Consider the following 22144-nt stretch of genomic DNA (forward strand, 5'->3'; position numbering starts at 1 on the left):
GTTGTTGTAGGTATGATTTTTTTAGGCATTGCACATCATGTCACTGGTTACTTTCCCACTGCTGACTTTTAAGAGAACAAGAATGGTGCTACAACTGAGGTCAATCTATGCTGTGAACTGTTACATGTGGAAAAAAAAGGAAAAAAAAAGCCAAACACCCCCTCCCCACCCCAAGTTTTCACATTTTTGGTGTTAGTGTCCAAAGAGAGTTGTATTTATAATTTATTCTTATAAGGGACTGGACAAAATATCCTCAAAGCAGCACCTAATCTAGCATAAAGGTTCACCAAGAGAAATAAAGTTGACACTGTGCAGCACATGACGTCCTGACCTTGCACATCGTGGTGTGGACTGTTCCACACAGATGTTTACAGAATGTCAAGGGCACCCAGTGTTCCCAGTGCGCATTTTGCCCTTTGTGTTTCTGACACTCACATATTGTTTTGCTGCTGACCAAATCCCATTCTGTTGAGCCTACAGGAAGAGAAAATACTTCTCTGTGTGATAGAAAGCCTGCTGGTATCAATCAAGTGTCTGCATATTCAAAGTTTAATGTGTCACCCTCCCGATCACTCACTCGGATCTACTACAGCTATTCTACACACATATTCAGGCATTTGGCATACTTTGCTTACAAGTGCTACACAAATATGATTTCAAACACAGTTGATAGTTGCTCCCAGACTAATTAATATTAACTGGTAAGTGCCACTAGTGACTAAAAGTGTCAACATAATCATAAAGGGATAGCTCCCATACTCCACAGTCAATAAGAAGGCTCTTTTGATTCCAGCAGCTATATGTTTTTCAAGCCTCTTCAGCTACAGTTTTGAATTACACACCTCATAAAAGTTGCCATTAACTCCTTTTAAAGACAAAAAAAGATAGGCACAAAACTAAAGTACAGTATATTATTTTGTTTCAATGCACTGTGGGCAAACCCCATCATTATTTACAGGAAAAAGATGTCTAAATGGAAATAGATGAAGGACATGATCAAGCTTAGGAAAGAATTATTTAAAAATAAAATGCACAGGTAAAAATCACAGTGAAGTGTTGAGATGAATTTTAAATTAAAGAAGATATAAGTGCTTTATTAGCAGCTAAAGCTCAAATTCTAATGCACACTGTCTCCCCTGAAACATCAAGGCTCTAGATCATTGGTTTCTACCAAAAGCAGCCAGTTACTCAACATACTCCCTGGGAAGACAAGTTATATTCAGCTCTGATTATTTGAAATCCAGTGTTCAAGGACTGCAGAAGCTTTTTCAAGTGACAAGCTCATATTTTACTGCCAGTAGCATCACAGGGATATATATCCTCCAGAAAATGTTATCTCTGTCAATCAAAAAGAGAGAGAAGACTATCAAGTCAGCTACACAAGTTAGATGACCTCAGTTTTGCTATTTAGAGAATATACTCTTCCAAAAAAGCTGACTATAGTTTTGTACTTTGAAACTGTCACTGAAGCCTACTATGGATTTTTACTATGCTGGCTTTTCAGGGTGTGTGATTTTTCACTGCAAGTTTTACAGCAGCAAAGAGAAAGCAGAAGCAATAACTACTATGGCCTAGACTGGCCCCATTTTAACTGTTTTCTTCATGCAAATAGGCTCCAAAGATATGCAGGAAAGGTATGGTATTAATGAAGAAATTCTGGATGCCTAAAGGAAATGTTTCCATTTACCAGATACTTGTGGTTGCTATGATACAGTCAGTTTGCATATGATGCCAATTTACAGGCAGCTGCAAATCTCAAAGATTATGTTGAATTTTAATACCTAGGAGAACAGCTTTCTTTCTTTCCCCACACTGTCATGTGTGGGGAGAGATATTCTGGGAAACTAGGAAGTAATCACAGCAATTTATCATAAGATGTTTATCACAATACTGTACCTGTATCAGTTCTGCTGAAAAGCAGGGCTGTCAACAGATAGAATTAAGTGTATTTTCTTGTCCTGGGCTGTTAAATCCCTCAATCAAGTTTTTGTTACAGTCATCTAGGCTAAGGGTATCACTGGACATCTTGGAGTAGGTAGCTTGGCCTGTGAAATCCAAGAGGTCTTCAAGAGCCTTGGCATTACTTGTCCCATTTTGGTCCAAAGAAACACCTGGCATGAGTTCATTCATGGGTGAATATTCAGGGATAGAGATAAGTTCTTCTTTTGAAACCGGGCTATACAAAAGATAAAGGAAGAAAGACACTGAATAACAGGTCTATAACTTTTCATTAAGCAAAAATCAAGTTAAACCTCTGACTGTTCAGAAACTACCATGCATCTTAGGGCAGCTGCAGCAAGATTTTACCTAAAGAATGTCCTAATCCAAAAAAAAAAAAAAAAGATATTGACCTGTTCAGGACAGAAGGTCAAACCTAACCTATTCCTTAATGATGAAGGTTTGTGGTAGCTGTGTGACATGAGCACTCATCTCCTAAACACACGTCTGACAGTTTACTGAACTGAGTTTACTGATCATTATTTCAGTCCCTCCACCATTCCTTTACCTAGATGTTTATTGCATCTTTCACATTACTGTCCTGATCCTGCAAACATTTACTTAAAGCACATACATTTCAAAACTTAAATAAAAAGTTATTTCTTAAAACCTAATTATATACTTCAGACATAGAAATCCCATAATTTAACTTAAGAAATGCTGCAACCAGCTGCTTTACTGAGACTAGCAAAGCTAGTGCATTTTAGTTTGGAGAAGAGAAGGCAGAGGAAGGCTTTCACAGACATTTCTTAAACTATGATGTGATGGTGGATGAGTTGAGAGCAAAACTATCATACATGAAATCCTACACCACAAAATGTCAGGGGTGTCCAATGCCACCAGTAAGAAACTGGGTTTAACAGGGATCAAAGAACATAATCTACCAGTGAGACTGTACTGTACAGACTGCTTCCAGGTGAGGTCCTAGACACAAAGAGCTGCTAAAAAAAACCAGAGTTGGATAAACTCATGGGCAACATGTCAACCAGTGGCCACTTAAAAGGCCAAGGCAGACTTGTGCCCTCAATATCCCTAAGGCTACACTTCAGTGATCTTGGATTGCAGGAAGTGGCAGGCTCATGTGCTCTCCCTCACTAGTTTTTCTTATTGATACTCTCTGAAATCAAATATTGGGCTGCACAGTCTTCTGGCTGGTCCCAGCAGGGCATTTCCTATATATTAATGCATATTTGCTGGAAATACAATTGCTGCAAATACAATTTGCTGGAGACAGTATAAGAGGTTCAACTGGCTTACTGATTAATGAAGAACAGCATTAAAATTCCATGTTTAAAATTCAGATCTAGCTTTGACTTAGCAACCTTGACTTAACTGCCTATATATATGTGTGTGTAAATAAAAAAACTTCAAATTAAAAATCTTTCATTTTTTGCATGTCCTTCCATCAAATATGAGAGTATTTAAAACCACAAAGTTATTTACTGATTTTCATGCATTTCTACTTGTTAAGTACTTAAAATTCTAAATCCATTATTTTCTTTATTCTGTTTGTATGGAGGCAGAAATGCTAATGAATGACAGCTAGGCAGCCAAATTAAAAAATAGGGACATCAGAACAGTATCTACAATAGATGCTTTCACAAAACTGTCTGAAAGGTTTGGGCAAACTTGCATGGAATCCATAAGTAAGGACTGTGGAGGGATTTCAGAGTTCCCTGTCCCAAATACGTGAGAGTGAGATGAGGTTTTGTGGCTCTTGTGCCAAACACCCAGGAGCATCCTGCCAGGAGCAGAACACAGCCAGTGCACACCCAGCTGCCACCATGGGGGGATGTGAGAAGCAAGGTAGTAAAGTATTAACAAACAAAACCCAAAATCCTGTGTCTCACATGAATCCCACAACCCTGTAGGTAGATCCAGTCTGTACCTCACATCCATGGACTGAACCTCATCTGTTGAATCTTCCATGCTGTTAGATTTCCCATCAACAGCTTCCAGCTGAATAAGTCCTGAAACTGACTTCAGTCCATTAGCAACCACATCTTGGGAAGGGATTACAGAAGCAGCACTTTCTAAGCTTTTATTTTTCAGGCAGGTCGCCAATCCATTGATCTCTGTAAAAAAAAGTTAGAATTATGACAGTAGAAACTTTGTTATTTAAATAGTTTTAAGTTCCAGACTTAGTAGAAAGGAAGACTGATAATGCAGTAGACTCAGTTTAATCCATGACTCATCATACTGTACTGTCATTCCTTTATTCCACTCCAAAAACTGCTCTTTATGCTACATCTTTTAAATTTGAGGAAACAGGAAGAGAACGTTCTGTCTTTTATATCATGTAGTAAAAACCTTAGCCTGGAGAAGTAAACAAAATATAGATAATGTCTGACATATTTTATTTAATAATCCTTTAAATGCATATGGGGTTTTTTTATGAAGTGAAATTAAATGTAAGACTTAGAGTCATACTATAAAAAGCTGGGTTGCGTGGAAAAATTTTCTACCTACAAAATTTGAAGGTAGGTTGCAGCAATCAAACCAAAAACCAACACTGGCACACTAGAACTTTTCATTTACAAAAAATGCTACATCAGCTACTAAAATGGAGGAGAAACTTTATTCTGGTTTTGCTTAAGTGGCAAAGCAAAGCTGTCTCCAGTTTCTAACATTTGTCACTGATGCAAATGCAGCTGTTCTTTTTGAGATGAAAGCAAAGAACCTATGATAATACACAGTGCTCTGCCTCAGATCAAAAAAATCTGAAGAGATTCAACTGGGAAAATAGGTCAGAAAAACATGACAATTTTTACCTGGCTGGTTGAGAACAAGGGCCTTTGGTTGCTTTTCCACATTCAAAGTTGATGGGATCTCCAGTTTTGGCTCTTCCTTCTGAAATCAAGTAATGACTCAGCTGTATTAGAGGGAGGACTGTAACCTTCATGGAACCAATTGGTCTCAAAACTTGTGAGATTGCCCAGGGCCACAGGGTGACAAAGACCAGCAACAGCAAGACAGGACTTTTTTCCCCTTTTTAGTTAGGCATAGCATTTTTTTACAATTAAAAAAGAAAACATTCTCTGAAAGTAACTGAACAGTTTCCTAATTAGATTATGTGGTAATCACATATCCTCTGAACAGAGAGAGACACAGCTCTCCCAGGATTTTCCTGGGAAGCTGTGAGAAAGCTCAGAGAAAGAATTAAAACAATTATCTCAATCTCTGCACCTGGCAGGCAATCTCTGTTTGTCAAAGATGTTTACAAGAAGGAGCTGTCCCTTCTTGATCAACAGGTGAGAGAAGATTCCAATCAGGTCTTAGGTCCACCACTGTTTCTATAAGAACTGTGAATTTCTAATAATAAAGTGCTTTTTAATGCCCTCTGATGATGGAGTCTCTGTATCACCTTAGTCTGTCCCTGATACCCCTTTGGTGATAGATTAGAAATGAAAACCTGACAGTCACTCCTTAGCTGGACACAACTGCCTTCTCTTCACTCCCACATTCCTGACAGGGGTAACAGAGAGCTCAGTAACGAAATCACTGCCTGGTACAAAGCAGGAAGGCACATCAACAGCAGCAAACATTACAGCTCCAACATGCAGGAATGAGCTGCTGCCCCTTGCTAGGTAGTGAGGGGGACAATTATCCTACCTGCAAAGGCTGCATAAAAGCTGTGTCTCTGTAGCAGTGGCTGTGACACAGCAACAGTTATTCTGTTTGAAATGCATCTAAAATTTGGGTCTGGAGTGTACACTTAGTACACTAAGTGTGCTAGACTAGATTTACTAACACTACCCTAGAATTTGATTATCACATATGATAATAAACAAAAAAACATTTACTATACTACACATATGATAATAAAACAAAAAACACTTACTACTATCTAGTGTACTAGACTAGATTTACTAACATGGAACTACCCTAGAATTTGATTTCCACGTATGATAATAAAACAAAAAAAAAAGTGCAACCACATACTGTTTCATACCTTTATTTCTGGGGTTTCACTCTTCCTTGTTCTCTTCATAATTTCATCTATTCTCTATAAATCAAAATAAATTTTTGAGGATGAGATGGCGGACAGAATATGTAACACAAGACACAGGGGAAAAAAAGACAAAGAACCTTTTCTTTACTGTCAGGCCATTCTCTCTGCCTGTCTTGGAAAAGGGAGAGCAAATAAGAAAAATAAAGAAAATTAAAGAGATAAAACACCTTGCAGCTGGCTTTAACCTATCAGATCTTACAGAACATGACTTTCTCAGCAGGTGCACTTTAGAAACAAGTATTTTAATACCAGGTGTTTGCAGCTATGAGTTATGCTCAGTTCTGGAACTAGATATTTGTTTAAAACCAGCAGTGGTTATTTTAATCTAGTTGCTTTTCCAACTGTTTTCAAACAGTGCCTTTAAAAATAGTTAGCCTTTTTGGAATAGAAGAGCAAAATGAGATATCTGAAGTTATTCTTGCTAGAAATGTGCAAGGCATTATCCTAAAATACTTTTGTTTTCCTTCTTTCTTCATTAAAAAGGAAATGTTATTTGAGATGTAAAACACTTTGGTTTGATATTCTAATCTGCAACTGCAACAAGCCTCCAGTTCAGTGGTGAACAGTTTAAAACATATTGGAATAACATGTATGGAGAGATGAGTGTTTGTAACCAGACAGGGGTTCTGCAGCTGTTCTCTTTCTGCCACACAGCTGTAAACAAAGCTAATTTATGCAGCTTCAGCCATTTCCCTGTGCAGCAGTGGCCAGACAATCCTGTTCCTGTGCATAATGCAACCACAGACAGCCAGGTGGGGGAAAAGCTGTTTGTTAACCACAAACTTTCTCAATTAATGACACAGAGCTTTTGCTGAGCAAGTTTTAAACAAAGTCACTCATGTTTCTCAGTAGTTAGTGATGTCCTGGGTTGGACAGCAATTGGAATTTGCCTTGGCATGCCATTCCTTGTTCATCTCAGGCATTTAACTTGCAGGTGGAGGCAGGCTCTGTGTTTGCTCAGTGCCTAGGAGAAAGTCATTTGCCTCAGGCAATTTCACTTTGTAACAAATGTTGATGTCCATGTTCCCCTAACAGGCAAATAACAAATACTAAGTTTGGCATAACCATTCACCTTTAATCCCTCCAGATTATTGCTATTAGATACTACTGGGTGCTTCCTGGGTTATGTATTTAAACAAGAAATGAAATAATTATCCTGAGATGCAAATACTCACCTTCTTCCGCTCCAGCCTTTCTTGCTCAATTTGCTGCATGATTTGTTCCCTTTCAAGACGAAGCTGTTCAGCTGCCTCACGGGCTTTGATTTCTGCTTCTTCCCTCTAATTAAAATGTGCCAAATATGTTAGGGCCATTATTTATTTCAGGCAGACTACCAAATATTAAGAAGTATTTTTTTTACATGCATAAAAATTTCACGTTTCTGTTTGAGATGATACCTGTTTCTCAAGTTTGGCTTGGAGCTCTTTTTCTTGCTTTTCCTTTAGCATTTGTTCTTCCTCAGCTCTTCTCCTGGCTTCCTCCTCTGCCTTTTTTCTAGCTGCCTCTTCTTCACGTTTTCTTTCCTCCTCCTTCTTACGAGCTTCTTCTTCCAGACGAAGTCTTTCTTCTTCTGCCTTTCTTTTCTGCTCTTCACTTTCAAGCCTGCAGAAAATATAACAGAAGGTTTAAAAGGCTTCATCTTGTTTAGCATGAATCCTATTGAATGTACATGAGTTACTGCTAACACATGCAACAGCATATATTTTCATGAAAGATGCCAGGATACAGCGAAGACATTGAGCACATACTCAGAATTCAGGTTGCTATCAAGGTTTTACACCAATCTCACTTTAAATGCCTAAAATATTTCATAGAAGTTATAATTTCCATTGAAAAAAATATGTGTGATCAAAGAAAACATTCCTGTTCTAATTTCAATTAGAGTGTCAATAATAAGTTTCAAGAACAAAAACAACCTTTCTTCTCCTATACTTGATACCCAGAATGTTGGTGTCTATAAACAAGCAAGTATTTTTATCCTTTGCTTCATCTGAAGATAAACAGATGGGATGAGTAGCAGCAAATTCCACAAAACACAGTGGAACACTGGAAGGAGTGGGTCTAAATTCCACCTGTGTTGTTCCCTGGCCCACTGAGGGACATCATGCTCCTTAAGAATTGTTTTTTAAGTGATCTGTCTTATCATTCTATCAGGGCCAAAATGGCAGAAGCTGGTCATTCTTCTCCCATGCTGAATCAAGGGTTTAAAGAAACTGAAAGAGTTAAAAGTTTAAGTAAATTTAGTTAGGGGGGGATAGAAACAATTAAGAGTATAGCATAAAGAGTATAAATAATAAGGGAGAGTTAATTATTAGCAGATAAAATAGTTAAGGCTAGAGTGATAGACCTGCCTGTCTTTACTATGTTTAAAGAAGCAGGATGGGATGCGGATTTAATTGTGAAAAAGAAGAGGACCATAGCCTGCACCTGGGCCCCAAAACCTGAGATATAGCCAAGGGGTTTTGGGTTTATAGCCAAAACTTGCCAACAAGGCAAAAGTAAAAGGTCACTTTGACCTCAGAAGACCACGACCCATTTCAGAACCCACCATCCCATTTGAGGTGAAGACTGCACAAGCATAAAGGAACATAGACTCAGTTATAAATACATTTTAATACCAAGGGGGGTGGGTTAGGTAATGAATATGTATTAGGCATTTGGGAAATTATATGAATATGTAAGACTTCTTAGATAAATAGAGAGCTGGAGCCTGTGATTCTTTGGGAATCTCCCACATCTCTGGGAGATGACTCCCCATGTGTCTGGCACTGTCAATAAACATACCCATTTCTAACTTTAACTAGCTGGAGAGTTCTATTCCACGCTTCCACCCTGCCCACTGTGTCTGTAGTAAGAAAACCCAAAGCTGGATTTTCTAGACAAGCAGAATTAGTGATTTACTATTAGAGGGTTGAAGGAAGTGCATGGTTTGCTGACACTTGCAACCAGCATCCCATGTGGAGAACCACCAAAAAGCCTGTTCCCAGAACAGAGCCAGATCTGCACTGCTCAGACAGCAACCTTCATCCTGCCCACACTCAGCCCTCAATGCCTGCAGCAGAGTTGGGCAGGAAGAGGAGCTTCAGGTTAATTATGGATGATTCAAGCTGTGCCATTTAAAGCATATCCTGCTGCTGCAAGACCATTTCAGCTACGTGATCTAGCTCATTTAAAGCCACCTAAAATATTTTTTACAATGTAAAATACTTCAGGTATCACCATACTGCAGTGTGCAGTACACTTCAGCATGGACATGCCTGAAGTATTTGGAAAACTAATAATTTATTCAGGGTTCTTGAAGAGGCCAAATTATTATTTTTTAACTTCACTCATCTTGGAGACTGCAAAAGACACTAATGAAATGAGTCTGAAATTAAAGAAATTAACAGACAATATAAACTCCTGCTTGATTCCAAAACTACCACAGTTTCAAGCATCTTCAGTGATGCAGGTTAAATTATTAGGTTATAACTTTCACAAAGCAATAGAGAGACCTTTCTCGTTCTTCTCTTTCCTGTTTCTCCCTTTCCTCTTGTTCTTTCTGCAGGCGGGCCTGTCGTCTTTTCTCAGCTAGAATTTTTGCAGCTTCTTCTGCATCACTTGTTCCTGCTGTGATCTTCCCTAGGAGAAGACAACCAAGGATGGAAGTCAGGCAGGGAACAAAGAAAGTGTCGAGCAATTCCAGGTTCATACAGAGGCTCAAATGGGCCTGGTGAAATGGTGGTGAGACCCATTTTTTAAAAAGCATATTTTATAATTTCCAGCAGAAAGAAGATGGAATAGATAAGGGCATCCCTGGATGTCAGCACTTTCACATCTTCATTAACAATTGGTACATTTGGCTTTTGCTACATTAGTGAAAACTGTGTATTCACAGGTTCCAGTAAGTATCTTTACACATTCTCATAAGCCTGTGACTGAGCAGCCTCATGAAAAGAGCAGCTCATCATCATTTAAAACTCTCAGGGACCCATCAAACCTTGCACTAATGTCTTGCAGCAAGGCTCACCTTCAGTGTTCTCAGCCTTTCCAGCAGAAGGCACGTGCTTCTCAGGAGCCACGTCATCAGTGCGTGCTCCTGGGGACTTCAGGTGACTGACATTCTCTTTCTCCTTGTCTGCTTTCTTTTTAGGTGTTTCCTGGCTGCTGTTGGAAGTGGCACGATGCTTCACAGGAGAAGCTGGATATTGTTTGGTGTTTTTAGGAGACTGAGGATAAGTCTTTGCAACTGTCCTAAGAGGGAAAACAAAAATCAAACAAGGCCAGATGTTACACAGCTTGGAATCAAACTCCATCTTCACATTTCTCATTCTTTCTTGTCTCTGGCTACAGAGGAGTATCAGTTGTTTTGCACAATACTGAAAAGAACCACCTGGATGCAATGAGAACTTAAAATGCATGAAACTGACACAGAAGTGCACATGATTACAGAAAATTCTCATTAAAATAAACCAGTAACACTGTCTAAGGTCTAGGTGAGATATAGGAACTTGTGGACTGCCTAAACCAGTGGTTTTAGTAATGATCATTTCAAAAGAATTCTGTCAACTTTACTGTTTGTACAGTCCTTCTCAACATGTAAAACAAAGCTAGGGCTGCTCTCTGTCTGTAGAAATCATAATGAGCTACAGTGTGCTGCTTTCATCTGAACACCACCTTGTCAACCATGGTCTTTTTCTAATTGTATCTGATTTTCAGAAAAAACACCAAATACCAGTATATACAAAGGTATGACTGGGTACTACTGAAAGAGACAGAACTGATCAAACCATTATATTGTCAACAACATTGTATGAGTTAGTGCTTTTTTCAGCACCAACACAACAAACTCCAGACTCCAAACTCAGCCCCTGCAGCTTTTCAGAAGCTGCACTTGTGGTGATGGTGATGCACCAATACCCCATTGCAGCAATGCACCCCATTGCTTATCTGGCTGTTGCACACTTCAGGGGAAGTGATAACACTGAAGTCAGTTCTGGGAAAGTGGAAGGGTAAAGATACCTGATATTCACTGAAAATAGGTGCACATAGAGAGAAGAGATTACCAGGAAACATAAAACTACACACGAATGCCATTCATTATTTAGGTAACACCAGTAACTAGCACTTGTAACATTAAGAAAGACTGGGATGTGTGACTAAGTAGTATAAGAATAAAGAGATTACAATCTTAAAATAACAACTTATGTGAGTCTCATTAGAATAAATTATCTGACATTAAAGTGAACATTATACATGTATTTCTAACCTTCTTCCTGGATATGCAATTATTATATAAATGTATTATCCCTTATCACTTTTTCATCTACACTATATAGAGTTTCATATACCATAATATGCTTACTGGACTATACACTCATTCTGGCAGACCACAAGCATGAAAAACATGAACAGCAGCTGAAAATCAATGGACTGGAGTGGCAAGTTTTGTACAGATCTAGCTATAGTATTGTGTGGTCAGAGAGTATTATAACTAGAACAGCATTTGCATTACAATAGCAGAGCAGACAATAAAAACAAGACATCTTTCAACTCCTCCCCAAACTCATGAATTTTGTAGAAAAAAGGGTTCTTTTCTACCATATTAAACTGCTTTTGAAAGAGGCTGAGACATTAGACTACAAGGAGCTCACTCAGAGGTGCCTGGTTTGTGGGGAGGAAAATGCTGCAGAGTATTGCACCATCCCCACTTTCTTACTCCCACTGAAGAGCCACCAGAGTCCAAAAGCCCTCAGGCTGCAGGAACAGTAGCACCCAACTAAATTTGAAGTTCAACTCAGGCTCCCCCCCTGCCTCCAGGCCCAGGAGCTCCCTGTCAGCTCAGTCCTTGGCTGAGCTCAGCTGCAGGTAAGCCTGTTCTTCTTGGCTTCCCAACCTGCTGATCCTGATATGATGTCCTGGCTTGTCCTTGGACTTGTCTCAGTCAGGCCTTTGTTGGCTCTCACTGGGCTCTTGGTTGACCCTGGTCACTTCTTTTGCCTGCCATGGGACAGGGAGCTGCGGGCAAGGTCCCTGTCCTTGTCTGTCCCGCTGCGACCCATGACTCCTGCTGTTCCATGACAGAAGCAGGTTTGGAAGATGTAAACTGGCAAGCCAGTTCTTGAAAAAAACAGCAATGGGAGAAGCCAATGACTTTGGTTGTGTTGACCAAATCTGCTTTTAGCATTGTCTTTAGATTCCTCTTTAGGTTAAAGATGCATTTCCAGGTCCTTCTGACAGCAAAGGCAGATTTCAAGGCCCCATCTACAAGTGTGCCTCTCACATGTGCCTCATCACTGCAGTCATTTCTAACTGCATTTCATAAAAATACAATTGGTAAATAGAAAATATTTTCCTCATGTTTTTCTGCAGCACAGAGGCTGCTTCTTGTTAATTAGACACTTCTTCAAAGCAGATTCTCTCCTTGCTGTCTTTGGTTCACATTTCCAACTTTACTACACGTTCCTTGCAATGCTTTTGATTTAACTGTTGTGACAGAAGGAGCAAAACAAGCTAATAACAGAGGCTGAGTCATTCTCAGTATTAGTACAGAAGTAATTGTTCTCTAATAAAGACATGACAATCAAAGAGGTCAGTAGGAAGGAGTCTAGTCATGAGAGCCACATATCCTGCACTGCATAGGCATTAGAGCAGACTGGTTGTACAACTCAGCTGGTGGATTAGAAACATGTGCTGAATGTATTATTTAGCTACTGCATCTTTGAACTTTTAGACCTATAGTATTTTTTTAACCAAAGCGCTACAGGCTCTTAGACCAGAACAACAAGAAAATAGTAGAGTTTCATATAAAGTAGCTAAAAGTGAGAAAAACAGAAGACTGATGACTGCAAGGATGAGAATAATGCAGTGTGTGAAGTGCAAAGCTGAGAAAGTCCATCAGGAATAAGAATCTTTTTTCAGAATTTTTTATATCACTCCCTGGATGCCAGCAGAAAGTATTAAATTAGCATTGTTTTCCTCCTTGTATTTAAAACATACTTGCAACTTAGCATCTTTAACATTCCTTGACACAAGCAGAATTGTTATTAGAAAAAACACTCCTTCTAAATAGCATTTAAGTTATGCTGCTTTACACCAAAAAGAGCCAAACTTGATTTGAAAAGGTAGAAAAATGGAATTATTAAGAAAAAAATTTATAATCACTTGTATAGGAGCCTGTTTAGGTTTAAACCATGGTAAGAAAGTGGGAAACACAGAATTATGCCTGATAAGGGTTAGAGAATTAAGATAAGAAATCACTGAAGGCCAAGAAGTAGCAGCATGTCAGTTGTCAGACATCTCACTCATTCTCAGTAACTAGATTTTACAGGGGAACACAGAAGCACCTTCCTCTCTCCAAGAAGACATTAGTTTTCTCACCTGAGGGCAGCAGCATAAAAGAAGTGGCCCCCTACACGCTCTGCTAGAACATCTATCAGGTGTGAGGATCCACTGATTCTTAATTACCATGGCTCCTATTTAATTACAAAAGAGATAGTCCATTCTGCAGAACAAAGTCTCAGGAAGAGAATATGAGGGGTTCTGACCTTACTTTTGCTAAGCACAGAAAATAAAGCACATGTAGCACACAAATCAGAGGTCACACCCAGCCCTGGCCATGAAGAGCAGGGCAGAGAACAGCAAGCTCTCCTGAAAAATCAGCTCTGTGGCAGGTCACTGGTTACAGCTGTCCATGGGGCTGACTGTAAATCAGCAATCTTCAGCAATGCCAGAGCTGCATTATTTTTCTCCTTTCTCCCCATTAATTCAACAAAAACTCTGCTGAAACCACACCACAGACCTGCATGTTCTCAAGCCTGCTTTCTGACATTGCTCTGATCACAGCTATTTCTGGGTTCTGACTTTTTTGCTCTATCTGTGACATTTTCTCAAAAGCAGTTTTCTTTCACTCTTAGTTTTGATCTTTTGTAACCAAAGACAGATTCATTTTCCTTTTACATTTCTTAAAAGAGAAAAAACTCAGCACAGGTCTGTAGAATAGTTTTTTGAATAGCTGCATTATTACAGATGTTTCAAAATGGTGAACTGGCCCATTATCTAGCTAACTGCTGAAAAATCCCTCAAAATACTCTTGAACAAACATTCTACCCATTGTTTTTATCTTTCCAAGTCAACACAAAAACTAAGAGTAGCAAATGTAGCACATACAAAATAAAATCTAAAATGGTTCACTGCAGGACATAGAAGCTACTTCTGTAGGGAATTCACCACATGCAGACACCTTTCCAATAACTCATTTTTAAACATTTTACAAGTTTGAGTGCAATTTTTTGTACTATACTATGTGCATATTCCATCACTATTCTGCAATTTGAGCATGCACATTTGTGACATCAAAAGTGTTTCCCCCAGACTACAGGAAGCTGTCACCCAACAAAACCACGAGGTAAGGAGTCCAGTTAGAAACCATGAGCAAAGGAAATGATCTGGAAAGGAAACATGAACCACCACCCATCAGCAGCACCATCCATCAGTCACCTTTCTCTTCCCCCTTTCTCCTTTTCTCAGGAGGTTATGCTTTGGCAAAAGAACGTGACACAGGCTTGTCAGAGCTTTGGATTTCATTCACTGGCTTACACTATGGTTCATCTGAAGACACTTAAAACTAAATCCTACTTCCTTGATTCAGTCAGGTGCCATTGGTTTATTTAGGGACTATTTACCCAAAGACATGTGAAGGACACAGGCTTTACTGCCTCCCTGATCAGTAAGAAAGCACACTTACCTATTCTCTGAGGGATACTGCAGGAAAAAACTGATTAACACACAGATCTTTGAAGATAAAGCATAAAACAAAAAATGACCCAAACCCCTCATCCTGTTGTTATTGATCCTGTGAGAGATCTGAAGAAAATGAGCACTTTACACCATCAGTATCCAATAGCAATTGAAAAAAATTGAAGACAATTTCTCAATTGTTCAAACACCTAATCCATTAACTTTCATCTTATCCACATTAAGATTCAAAATAATAATTTAGGATTTCTTTCTGTGACATTTCTTGACATATTTACTTTTCCAAAAAACATCATGTTTTGAATTCCTTCCCTACTTTTAACTGTTGCTCAGCATATTTTGATTTTTTCCCCTTTTCTCCTTTTTATATCTGTATCTGTTCACTCATGTCAGATGTTATGTTTCTGGGCTAACCTATTTTGCTTTCTCAGTAAAATTTGCCCATTTAAAACATTAGTATTTTATTTATGTAATTACTGCAACTCTCTTCTGCCATTAATCACTGGGCCTCTTTAGGCTGAGGTTTTATTGTCTTGTTTGATCCTGTTTCAGTTACTTTACCATGATTAAAAGAGCTTTTCATTTAATAAATAATGAAATAACATATTTAGAAGACAACTTACTGCCACTCAGAAACGAAGATGACAACTGTGAAGAACTGATAACTAGAACAATACCAAGAAAACTTAAATGCCAAGTCACATATTCTTAAAAAAAGAAATGCATACAGCTAATTGTCATGTAAATCACTGGCCATACTTGATTCTTTCCTCAACAGCTTTAAAGGTTAAGGTGCTATGCAGGATCACTAACTACTAATGCTGTACAATATGTATTCTTATTTCTTCCAGGGTATTTTTTGTCATATAGAGTGCTAGAAGGAGAAAGATTAAACATATAAAAGATTGTTAGGTTTGCAAGGAGAACAAGTATTTGTATACATATTTAGTCAGACTAAAATTATACTTGAATATCAGATAATGATCTTGCTGGTTAGTGGATTTAAATACAGGCAGTAATGCTTTTGGAACTTTCCTTTAGATTGTATAATCTTATCTCCTCAATGAAAATTAACAGTGGAATTTGAGTTGTATGAAAAAATACATATATTATCACTAATACAATCTATATATAATAATACAATATGGTCATTAGCACACTTTTATTTATAGAATTATGAGGGGAAGTTTTGAAAGTGCTGAAGCAGAACTCTCTGCAATCAGTAACAAACAGGGATTTAAACTCTATTTACTGTATCTCTCATAAGGTCAAGAAGGGTGTTCTAATTGGGCCACATTAAGATTAAACGCTCAGTAATACATTCCTAGACATGGTCAGAATCAGATTCCCTTGAAAAAGAGAAGGAGGGGAAAAATGGGATCACTACTGTGGCTCACAGTCCCAGAAAAACCCACCAGTAGGCTTCTTAATTCCTCCATGCAGCATCTGTTTCTTCTTCTAAAAACAGTACTCCTTATAGGCATGAAAATATTTTCCTGTACAAAGATTATAATTTGCACCTCTGGGAAAAAAATTCTTCATAATTTCCTAATCTTTTATCGAAATTAGCACTTCAAATTAAGACTGGGCATGCATTTTCCACAAAGCACTAAAGAGCTGTCTCCAAATAACTTTTAACCACTGGACATTCTCTGATGATCTGCACTAACCTTTGCCTGCCCAGCAAGCAGCACTTGACTCCCACCAGTCATTTTGCTTAAGTAAGTGTCTAAGTGTGTCTCTTGGTGGGTCTCTGTTTCTTATACTTTACTCTTATACTGAACAAACAGAAAAATGCATTCTGAGCAGGGAGTATCAGTACTTGCAGAATAATATAGAGTCTTACAGCTCAAACTTTTTTTTAACTTTATATTGCAGAGTTCCACTAGACAATGATCTGCTCAAAACTGTGATAAGAAAGCTGACTGTCATTACCACTGCATTTCATTAAATTTTTCACAAAATGGATGTAGTTTATACCACAGAATCTGATGACATTACATATATAATATTGGAAGTTTGAGAATTTGTAGCTTTATAAGAAAAACCAAGAAACGCAGTGTCCCAGTTACATGCAAGGGGATGTCTAAAGCAGAAAGAATGCTGAGAGTCAGATGGTTTCCTTATGTTGTCTAACATCAGATTCACACACAAAATCATCCCCCACTAAAGGGCTATGCCCTCAGAGCTGAAAGAGAAAAGGAACACCAGCTGGTTTTTCAGGCAGAAGAAATTTGTCAGAAAGGGGATCATCAAGTCTGGTTCAAAATATGGCCAGCTTCATATTAAAAAAGATAAAAAAGACAATTTTCAAGACAGAAGTGGCACTCATAAACAAGGTCTAAGGGAAAAAGTCCAAACCAATCAACCAGCCAAATAAATTAGGTAAGTACAGTAGACCAGGACTTCTTCAGCATACTCCTACATTAGAGCCAGACTTAATATTCTGTTCTAAGAAACCCATTTGCTTAGATTTGAGTTTCAAGCTGTGGTACACATAAAACAGTTTTCAGCAAAAGACAATCAAGAAAAGCAAGTCAGTTGTCAGTAAGCCCAGATATGCTATAGAACCACAGCTCTGCATTAAAAGAAAAGAAGCAAAAGGCACAACAAAACCAGAGGTCTGCAAATGAGCAAAGGTTAAAACCAATGGCTTAGATGACACACAGTAAAGTGTATTTATGGCACCAGATGGTCATGCCAACAATAGGAAATGCATATATTAAATGCTGGAATTTCTAGTTAGTATTCATGATGAGTGCATTTCATCACATTAGGATGTTTCTTCAAAATCAAACAACAAAAAAATCATATTTAAAAATAAATGTGAAGTAAAGTTTCATATGAATAATAAAATGCACTGTAATCTCAAGACTGAGGAAAGGTAGAGAGAACTGTCTCTAGTGGGTACTACCACAATATTACAGATATCAGATTTGTCATCTACACCTCTCCTCTCACCCATCTGTATATGTGTGTACGTATTAATAAAATTAACTAGATTTTATACAACACTTCAAAGGAAGTTCCTCAAGAATCTGTGCCTTATTTACAGGTAATGAGAAATTCACAGGATATTTTTCCACTAAGAAAAGCATACTTAGGTGTTGCAGGTGATGCAGATCTTCTGGATATAGCAGCAGGAGAATCAGACCTTCTCAGAGGAGATCCCATACCAGATGAGGAACCAGGTGTTGCAGGTCGCTTCTCCTTCTTTATCTTCTCAGTCTAGAAGCACAGTTGATTTTCATTTCCATAATTAGGATCAATAAATCAAAAATGCATTTGATTGTTTTATTAGCAAGCTGGTATATAAAGAGATTTGTGTGGCACACTTGTAAAAGCTTTTACAACAGGCAGCTCACAAGTGAGGTGCTATTAATAGTTTTTTATTTTACATAGACATAGCACACACCCACCCCTGTCTTGCATGGATAGAGCATGCAAATTTCAGATAAGTAATACACATCACAGCCTCTGCAAGAGCTCTTGGATGGGGTGGTGGCACTGCGTGGAATCTTCAAAATCATCCACATGCCTCTGCTTAGACATGATCAGCAGTGCAAACAGGCATCTCACAGAAATGTTGCTGCATGTAGCACTGAATCACACCTAAGAAGGACATTACACAAATCCTTATTGCCAGCTTTGGTTCTCTCACTTGCAGCTAATTTAGGTGGCATGATTCCCCCTAACATTAAGTATTACAAGACACAGGATCTTACATGAATATTATAGCCCTAACACAGATTTTTTTTTTTTTAAAGCATGCCTTCAGCTGTGTAGACTCAGTGAAGGGGAGTGACTTGCCTTTTCTTTTCTGGAAACAACAGTGGATCGATAATGCATCTTTTAAGCAAACAGCATTAAAAATGTCCACAGAAAGAGTTAAAGCAATTGGTGTAAAACAGAGGCATTATCAATACACTTGGGGAATTGATGAAATATATGAAGCTTGCTCATTAACCAGCAAGCCTGGATAATCATACTCAGGAGGGAATTCTATTTGTCATCCCCATTCCCAGAAGTTATAAACAAGTCCAAAAACATACACTTCAGTGCCTCAGTTCTCTGAAAATAGGGGTGCTAGTGTTCCAATACCAGCACTCAGCACTGATTCCCAGGAGGAAGAAGATAGTGAAATGCACCTTAACAGGAGCACAAAGACAACAGGTGTTGGCACAGCTCACTTTTCTACTGCTGTTTCCTATAGCAGGGGAAGCACTTCATTTCTATTAATGTAGAGTGAAAGATAACAAGCAGAGGCTGCATCAGTTTACCCAGCAGTGAAATCAAAACCATTACAAACTCACCTGAGTAACTTCAGCTGCAGGTGCCCCTTTCATGGCATTGGCAGTGGAGGGTGAAGTTGCCTTCTTCCTGTCGGTGCTTCGGGTGGGGGAAGGCTTGTAGGGAGATTTAAGAGGACTAGCTGGTGCTACACGAGGACAGATATGGAATACTAAAGAGTTATAGTACAATAGCAAGAGCAAAAAGGAGCACGGATAGAGGAAGTAAAGGAGGGGAGAAAACAGCATACTTTTATGTTATAATGTTCAAAGGTAGTTTTAAAGTGGTTTTTAGTGTTTTAAAATATCACATATAATGCATTCAACGTGATCCTCTGTTTATTAAAAATGTCTTGACTAAAACATTTTACAGGAAAAAATTATCTCTAAAATATAATACTCTTTTCCTCATACACCTTTTGAATCACCAATTGACTAATACTGTGACTCTTTTTTCTTCTAAGAAGTCCAACCTTTGCATATGATAAAAAGAGTAAGCAGATAATGCTAACTGGGTGACTTTTGAACCCATACTGCAAAACAGGAAAGGTGACAGAAGCATAGGGAGTTTTGTCTTTTTTAAACCCTAAACATGCAAAGGCTCCTAAATATGTTAATTACTTTCCAAATAAGATTTAATAAAAAAAATAAAAAAGCCCCCAAACCTAAATACTGCTGTAGGTATTTCAGTTATTGTTATTTGAGGGAGACATCAATTTGAGTGTGACACATGCATTACAGCTTATAGGGCAACTTTTTTTATTTGCAATATGAACAGGAATTTTTAATGGGATATTTTACTCCTGATTTTGCTCATATTGCCTTCTAAGATGAAACTTTCACATACATACAGAACAATCAACAGAAAATATGTTTTATCAATAAGACAGACACTAATTGCAATCAAGAGATAGAATGTTTCCAATTTTAGTCAACTAAAGTCAGAAGGGATATTGACTTAGAAAAAGCAGCAATTATGCACTAATGTAAAGAAAGTCACGTTCCCAATTTTTTTTACTGGAGACAGCCCTAATAAAATTTTTATGAAGCCTTTTTGAATACTTTGAAGTTTAACTGGACCTTTGTACTCTTTGACCCACTTTCCAGCCAACTGGCATAAGGTCACTTTATATTAACAAAAACATTCAGAAACTTAAAAGCTGCCTAAGAGAAATATTTTTACTTCAACTGTTAAAAGAATTAATTCTGCATCCAGTAACAATTGTGTGCCTGAACATCTTGACTTCGAGTGACATTAATAATGTGTTGCTGTAGAGTCTGAAATTGAGGCTCCTCATTTCTAAGCTTACAGAAAATTCAGTAGCAGAGCAATTTTGACCCCAGCATAATGACAGGAGGCACAGCATGAGCTCCTGGACAGGAAGATCCCTCTTCTTTATTCAGAAGCTATTTCTGTGGTGAGAAGTACATGACAAATGGGAGATGTCCTTCAACTATTTTGCCAGCAATTACTGACAAAATGTCAATGGCCTCTGAGATTGTTGTTTGCAACCTGTGCTACAGCCTGATTGACTTGTGGGGAAATGACAAGAGAATGCTGGTTCAAAAAGCTGTTCCCAAAATCAGCTGCCCTGTTTCAGCTCAATGAAAAAGGAGTTTTCAGAACAAATTGTACCCTTGTCAGACATGCCAGTGTATTACTTTAAAGATCGTGTGATGAAGAGAGATAAACCCGAGAGTTTACAAACAAAATGAGTGAGGAAGGACAAAAGTCATCCTTATTGATTTCTTGGAAATCAAATACAAAACAGAAAAAAATCAACCACAGAGGGCCTCAGCAATTCAGTTCAAAATCTTAAGCAGAATGTACTGATCTAATTTTGACTTGGGTTTTGCTCACTCTTGACAGTAGCTGGTCCCTGAGCAGTAACCAAATCAGGCACTTTCTCAAGGACTATATGAAAACATTTCTGCTTCCAGCAGAGGCTGTTTTTAATCTAGAAACAAGGGAAGCAATTTTAGAGGCATTCAGTATCAATGTCCCTATGCACTGAACAGATAAGAAATGGACAAGGGAAAGTAGGTTTACTGAGCAATTCATTTCTAAATAGCTTTGCATGAAAAACACAGCTACAGAACTTAAGCCTAGTTTAACCAAGATGTGTGAAAACACTCATCATAAAGATGATCTGTCGTTATCATCTAAATAGTTTAATCTTGGAAAAGTGTCTTTATCATCTAAATAGTTTAATCTTTTGCAGACAGGCATTTGGGTGCATGCTTTGGGGGGCTTTTTTTGTTTGTTTGTTCAATTAAAAGTAAAAAGGGCTGTTAAACTTTTGTCTAGTTTCAGCCAATGCTATGACCAGGTATGGCTTTATAAACAGAAACTACTCAAAGTCAGGCACTTGCCCAAGTATTAGCAGGACTGGAAACATTATTTTTGTAGCTGTTTGCAAAATACTGGTTTTATTAGTCTCCCCTTTGCACATAGGAATGGTAATTATCATCCCTTAAAGATCAATAATTTCTGTAACTGACACCTTCCTATCAATAGTCTGGTTTTCTGTATGTGCATTTACACCTATACATACATATAGGTGTAAATGTGTCACATATACACAGTCACACAGTTAAAGGTAAAAAAGATACTTAATAGATAGAAATTGGAACCCTGGTAAAAATAATTAAGTCTCAGTGGTGCACTGGGATTTTTGTTCTACATACTATCCAGGTATGACAGGGCTGACATTAATAAATCAACCAAAGCCTCCGAGAGTTGTCACATCCTTGTCTAAAAACCTGTTTCTTAAATGAATATATTATTTTCTTGATAGTCTGCAGTATTAATGATTTTTTTTTCTAAAATAGGTATTCAGAATAGCACAGACAAGATAATGTGCTTTTCAAAGATTTTAAATACACTACTATCTGAAACAACTTACTTCATCATTGATTTTACAGTATCCTGTAAATTGCCATTTGTTTCATAGTACTCTGTTTCTTCCAGCAGCTACATAAATGCAGCTAAAACATACTTCAGTGGTTTCAAAGTGATGAAGTCACATTTTTACCTGGAGTATTGTACTGCTCAGAAAGCATTAATGTACTTCTGCTTCTGGCTAAAGATGACTGTGTGGGAGTCAGC

The 22144-nt window shown here is 38.1% G+C and overlaps 1 protein-coding gene across 3 annotated transcripts in view; it reads right to left on the minus strand.

Moving 5' to 3' along the window:
* Positions 1 to 617: 617 nt before the first annotated feature.
* The window catches only part of MAP7D2 (MAP7 domain containing 2), an 81463-nt gene continuing 59936 nt past the window's right edge, over positions 618 to 22144 (minus strand). For all 3 annotated transcript variants that reach the window (XM_054271518.1, XM_054271519.1, XM_054271520.1), the window contains 11 exons: positions 19060 to 19184; positions 17847 to 17974; positions 10020 to 10243; positions 9505 to 9631; positions 7408 to 7612; positions 7186 to 7290; positions 5951 to 6004; positions 4770 to 4848; positions 3887 to 4073; positions 1897 to 2176; positions 618 to 1338 (listed from right to left, as the gene is read on the minus strand). In XM_054271518.1, the coding sequence (XP_054127493.1) occupies positions 1927 to 2176; positions 3887 to 4073; positions 4770 to 4848; positions 5951 to 6004; positions 7186 to 7290; positions 7408 to 7612; positions 9505 to 9631; positions 10020 to 10243; positions 17847 to 17974; positions 19060 to 19184 (1484 nt within the window). In that variant the 3' untranslated portion in view covers positions 618 to 1338; positions 1897 to 1926. The remainder of the gene's footprint in view (positions 1339 to 1896; positions 2177 to 3886; positions 4074 to 4769; positions 4849 to 5950; positions 6005 to 7185; positions 7291 to 7407; positions 7613 to 9504; positions 9632 to 10019; positions 10244 to 17846; positions 17975 to 19059; positions 19185 to 22144) is intronic.

The sequence above is a fragment of the Melozone crissalis genome, unplaced genomic scaffold (genome assembly GCF_028551555.1).
Source record: "Melozone crissalis strain CALT ecotype California unplaced genomic scaffold, PUWL_Pcris_2 ptg000013l_1, whole genome shotgun sequence".
In the NCBI taxonomy this organism is placed as follows: domain Eukaryota; kingdom Metazoa; phylum Chordata; class Aves; order Passeriformes; family Passerellidae; genus Melozone; species Melozone crissalis.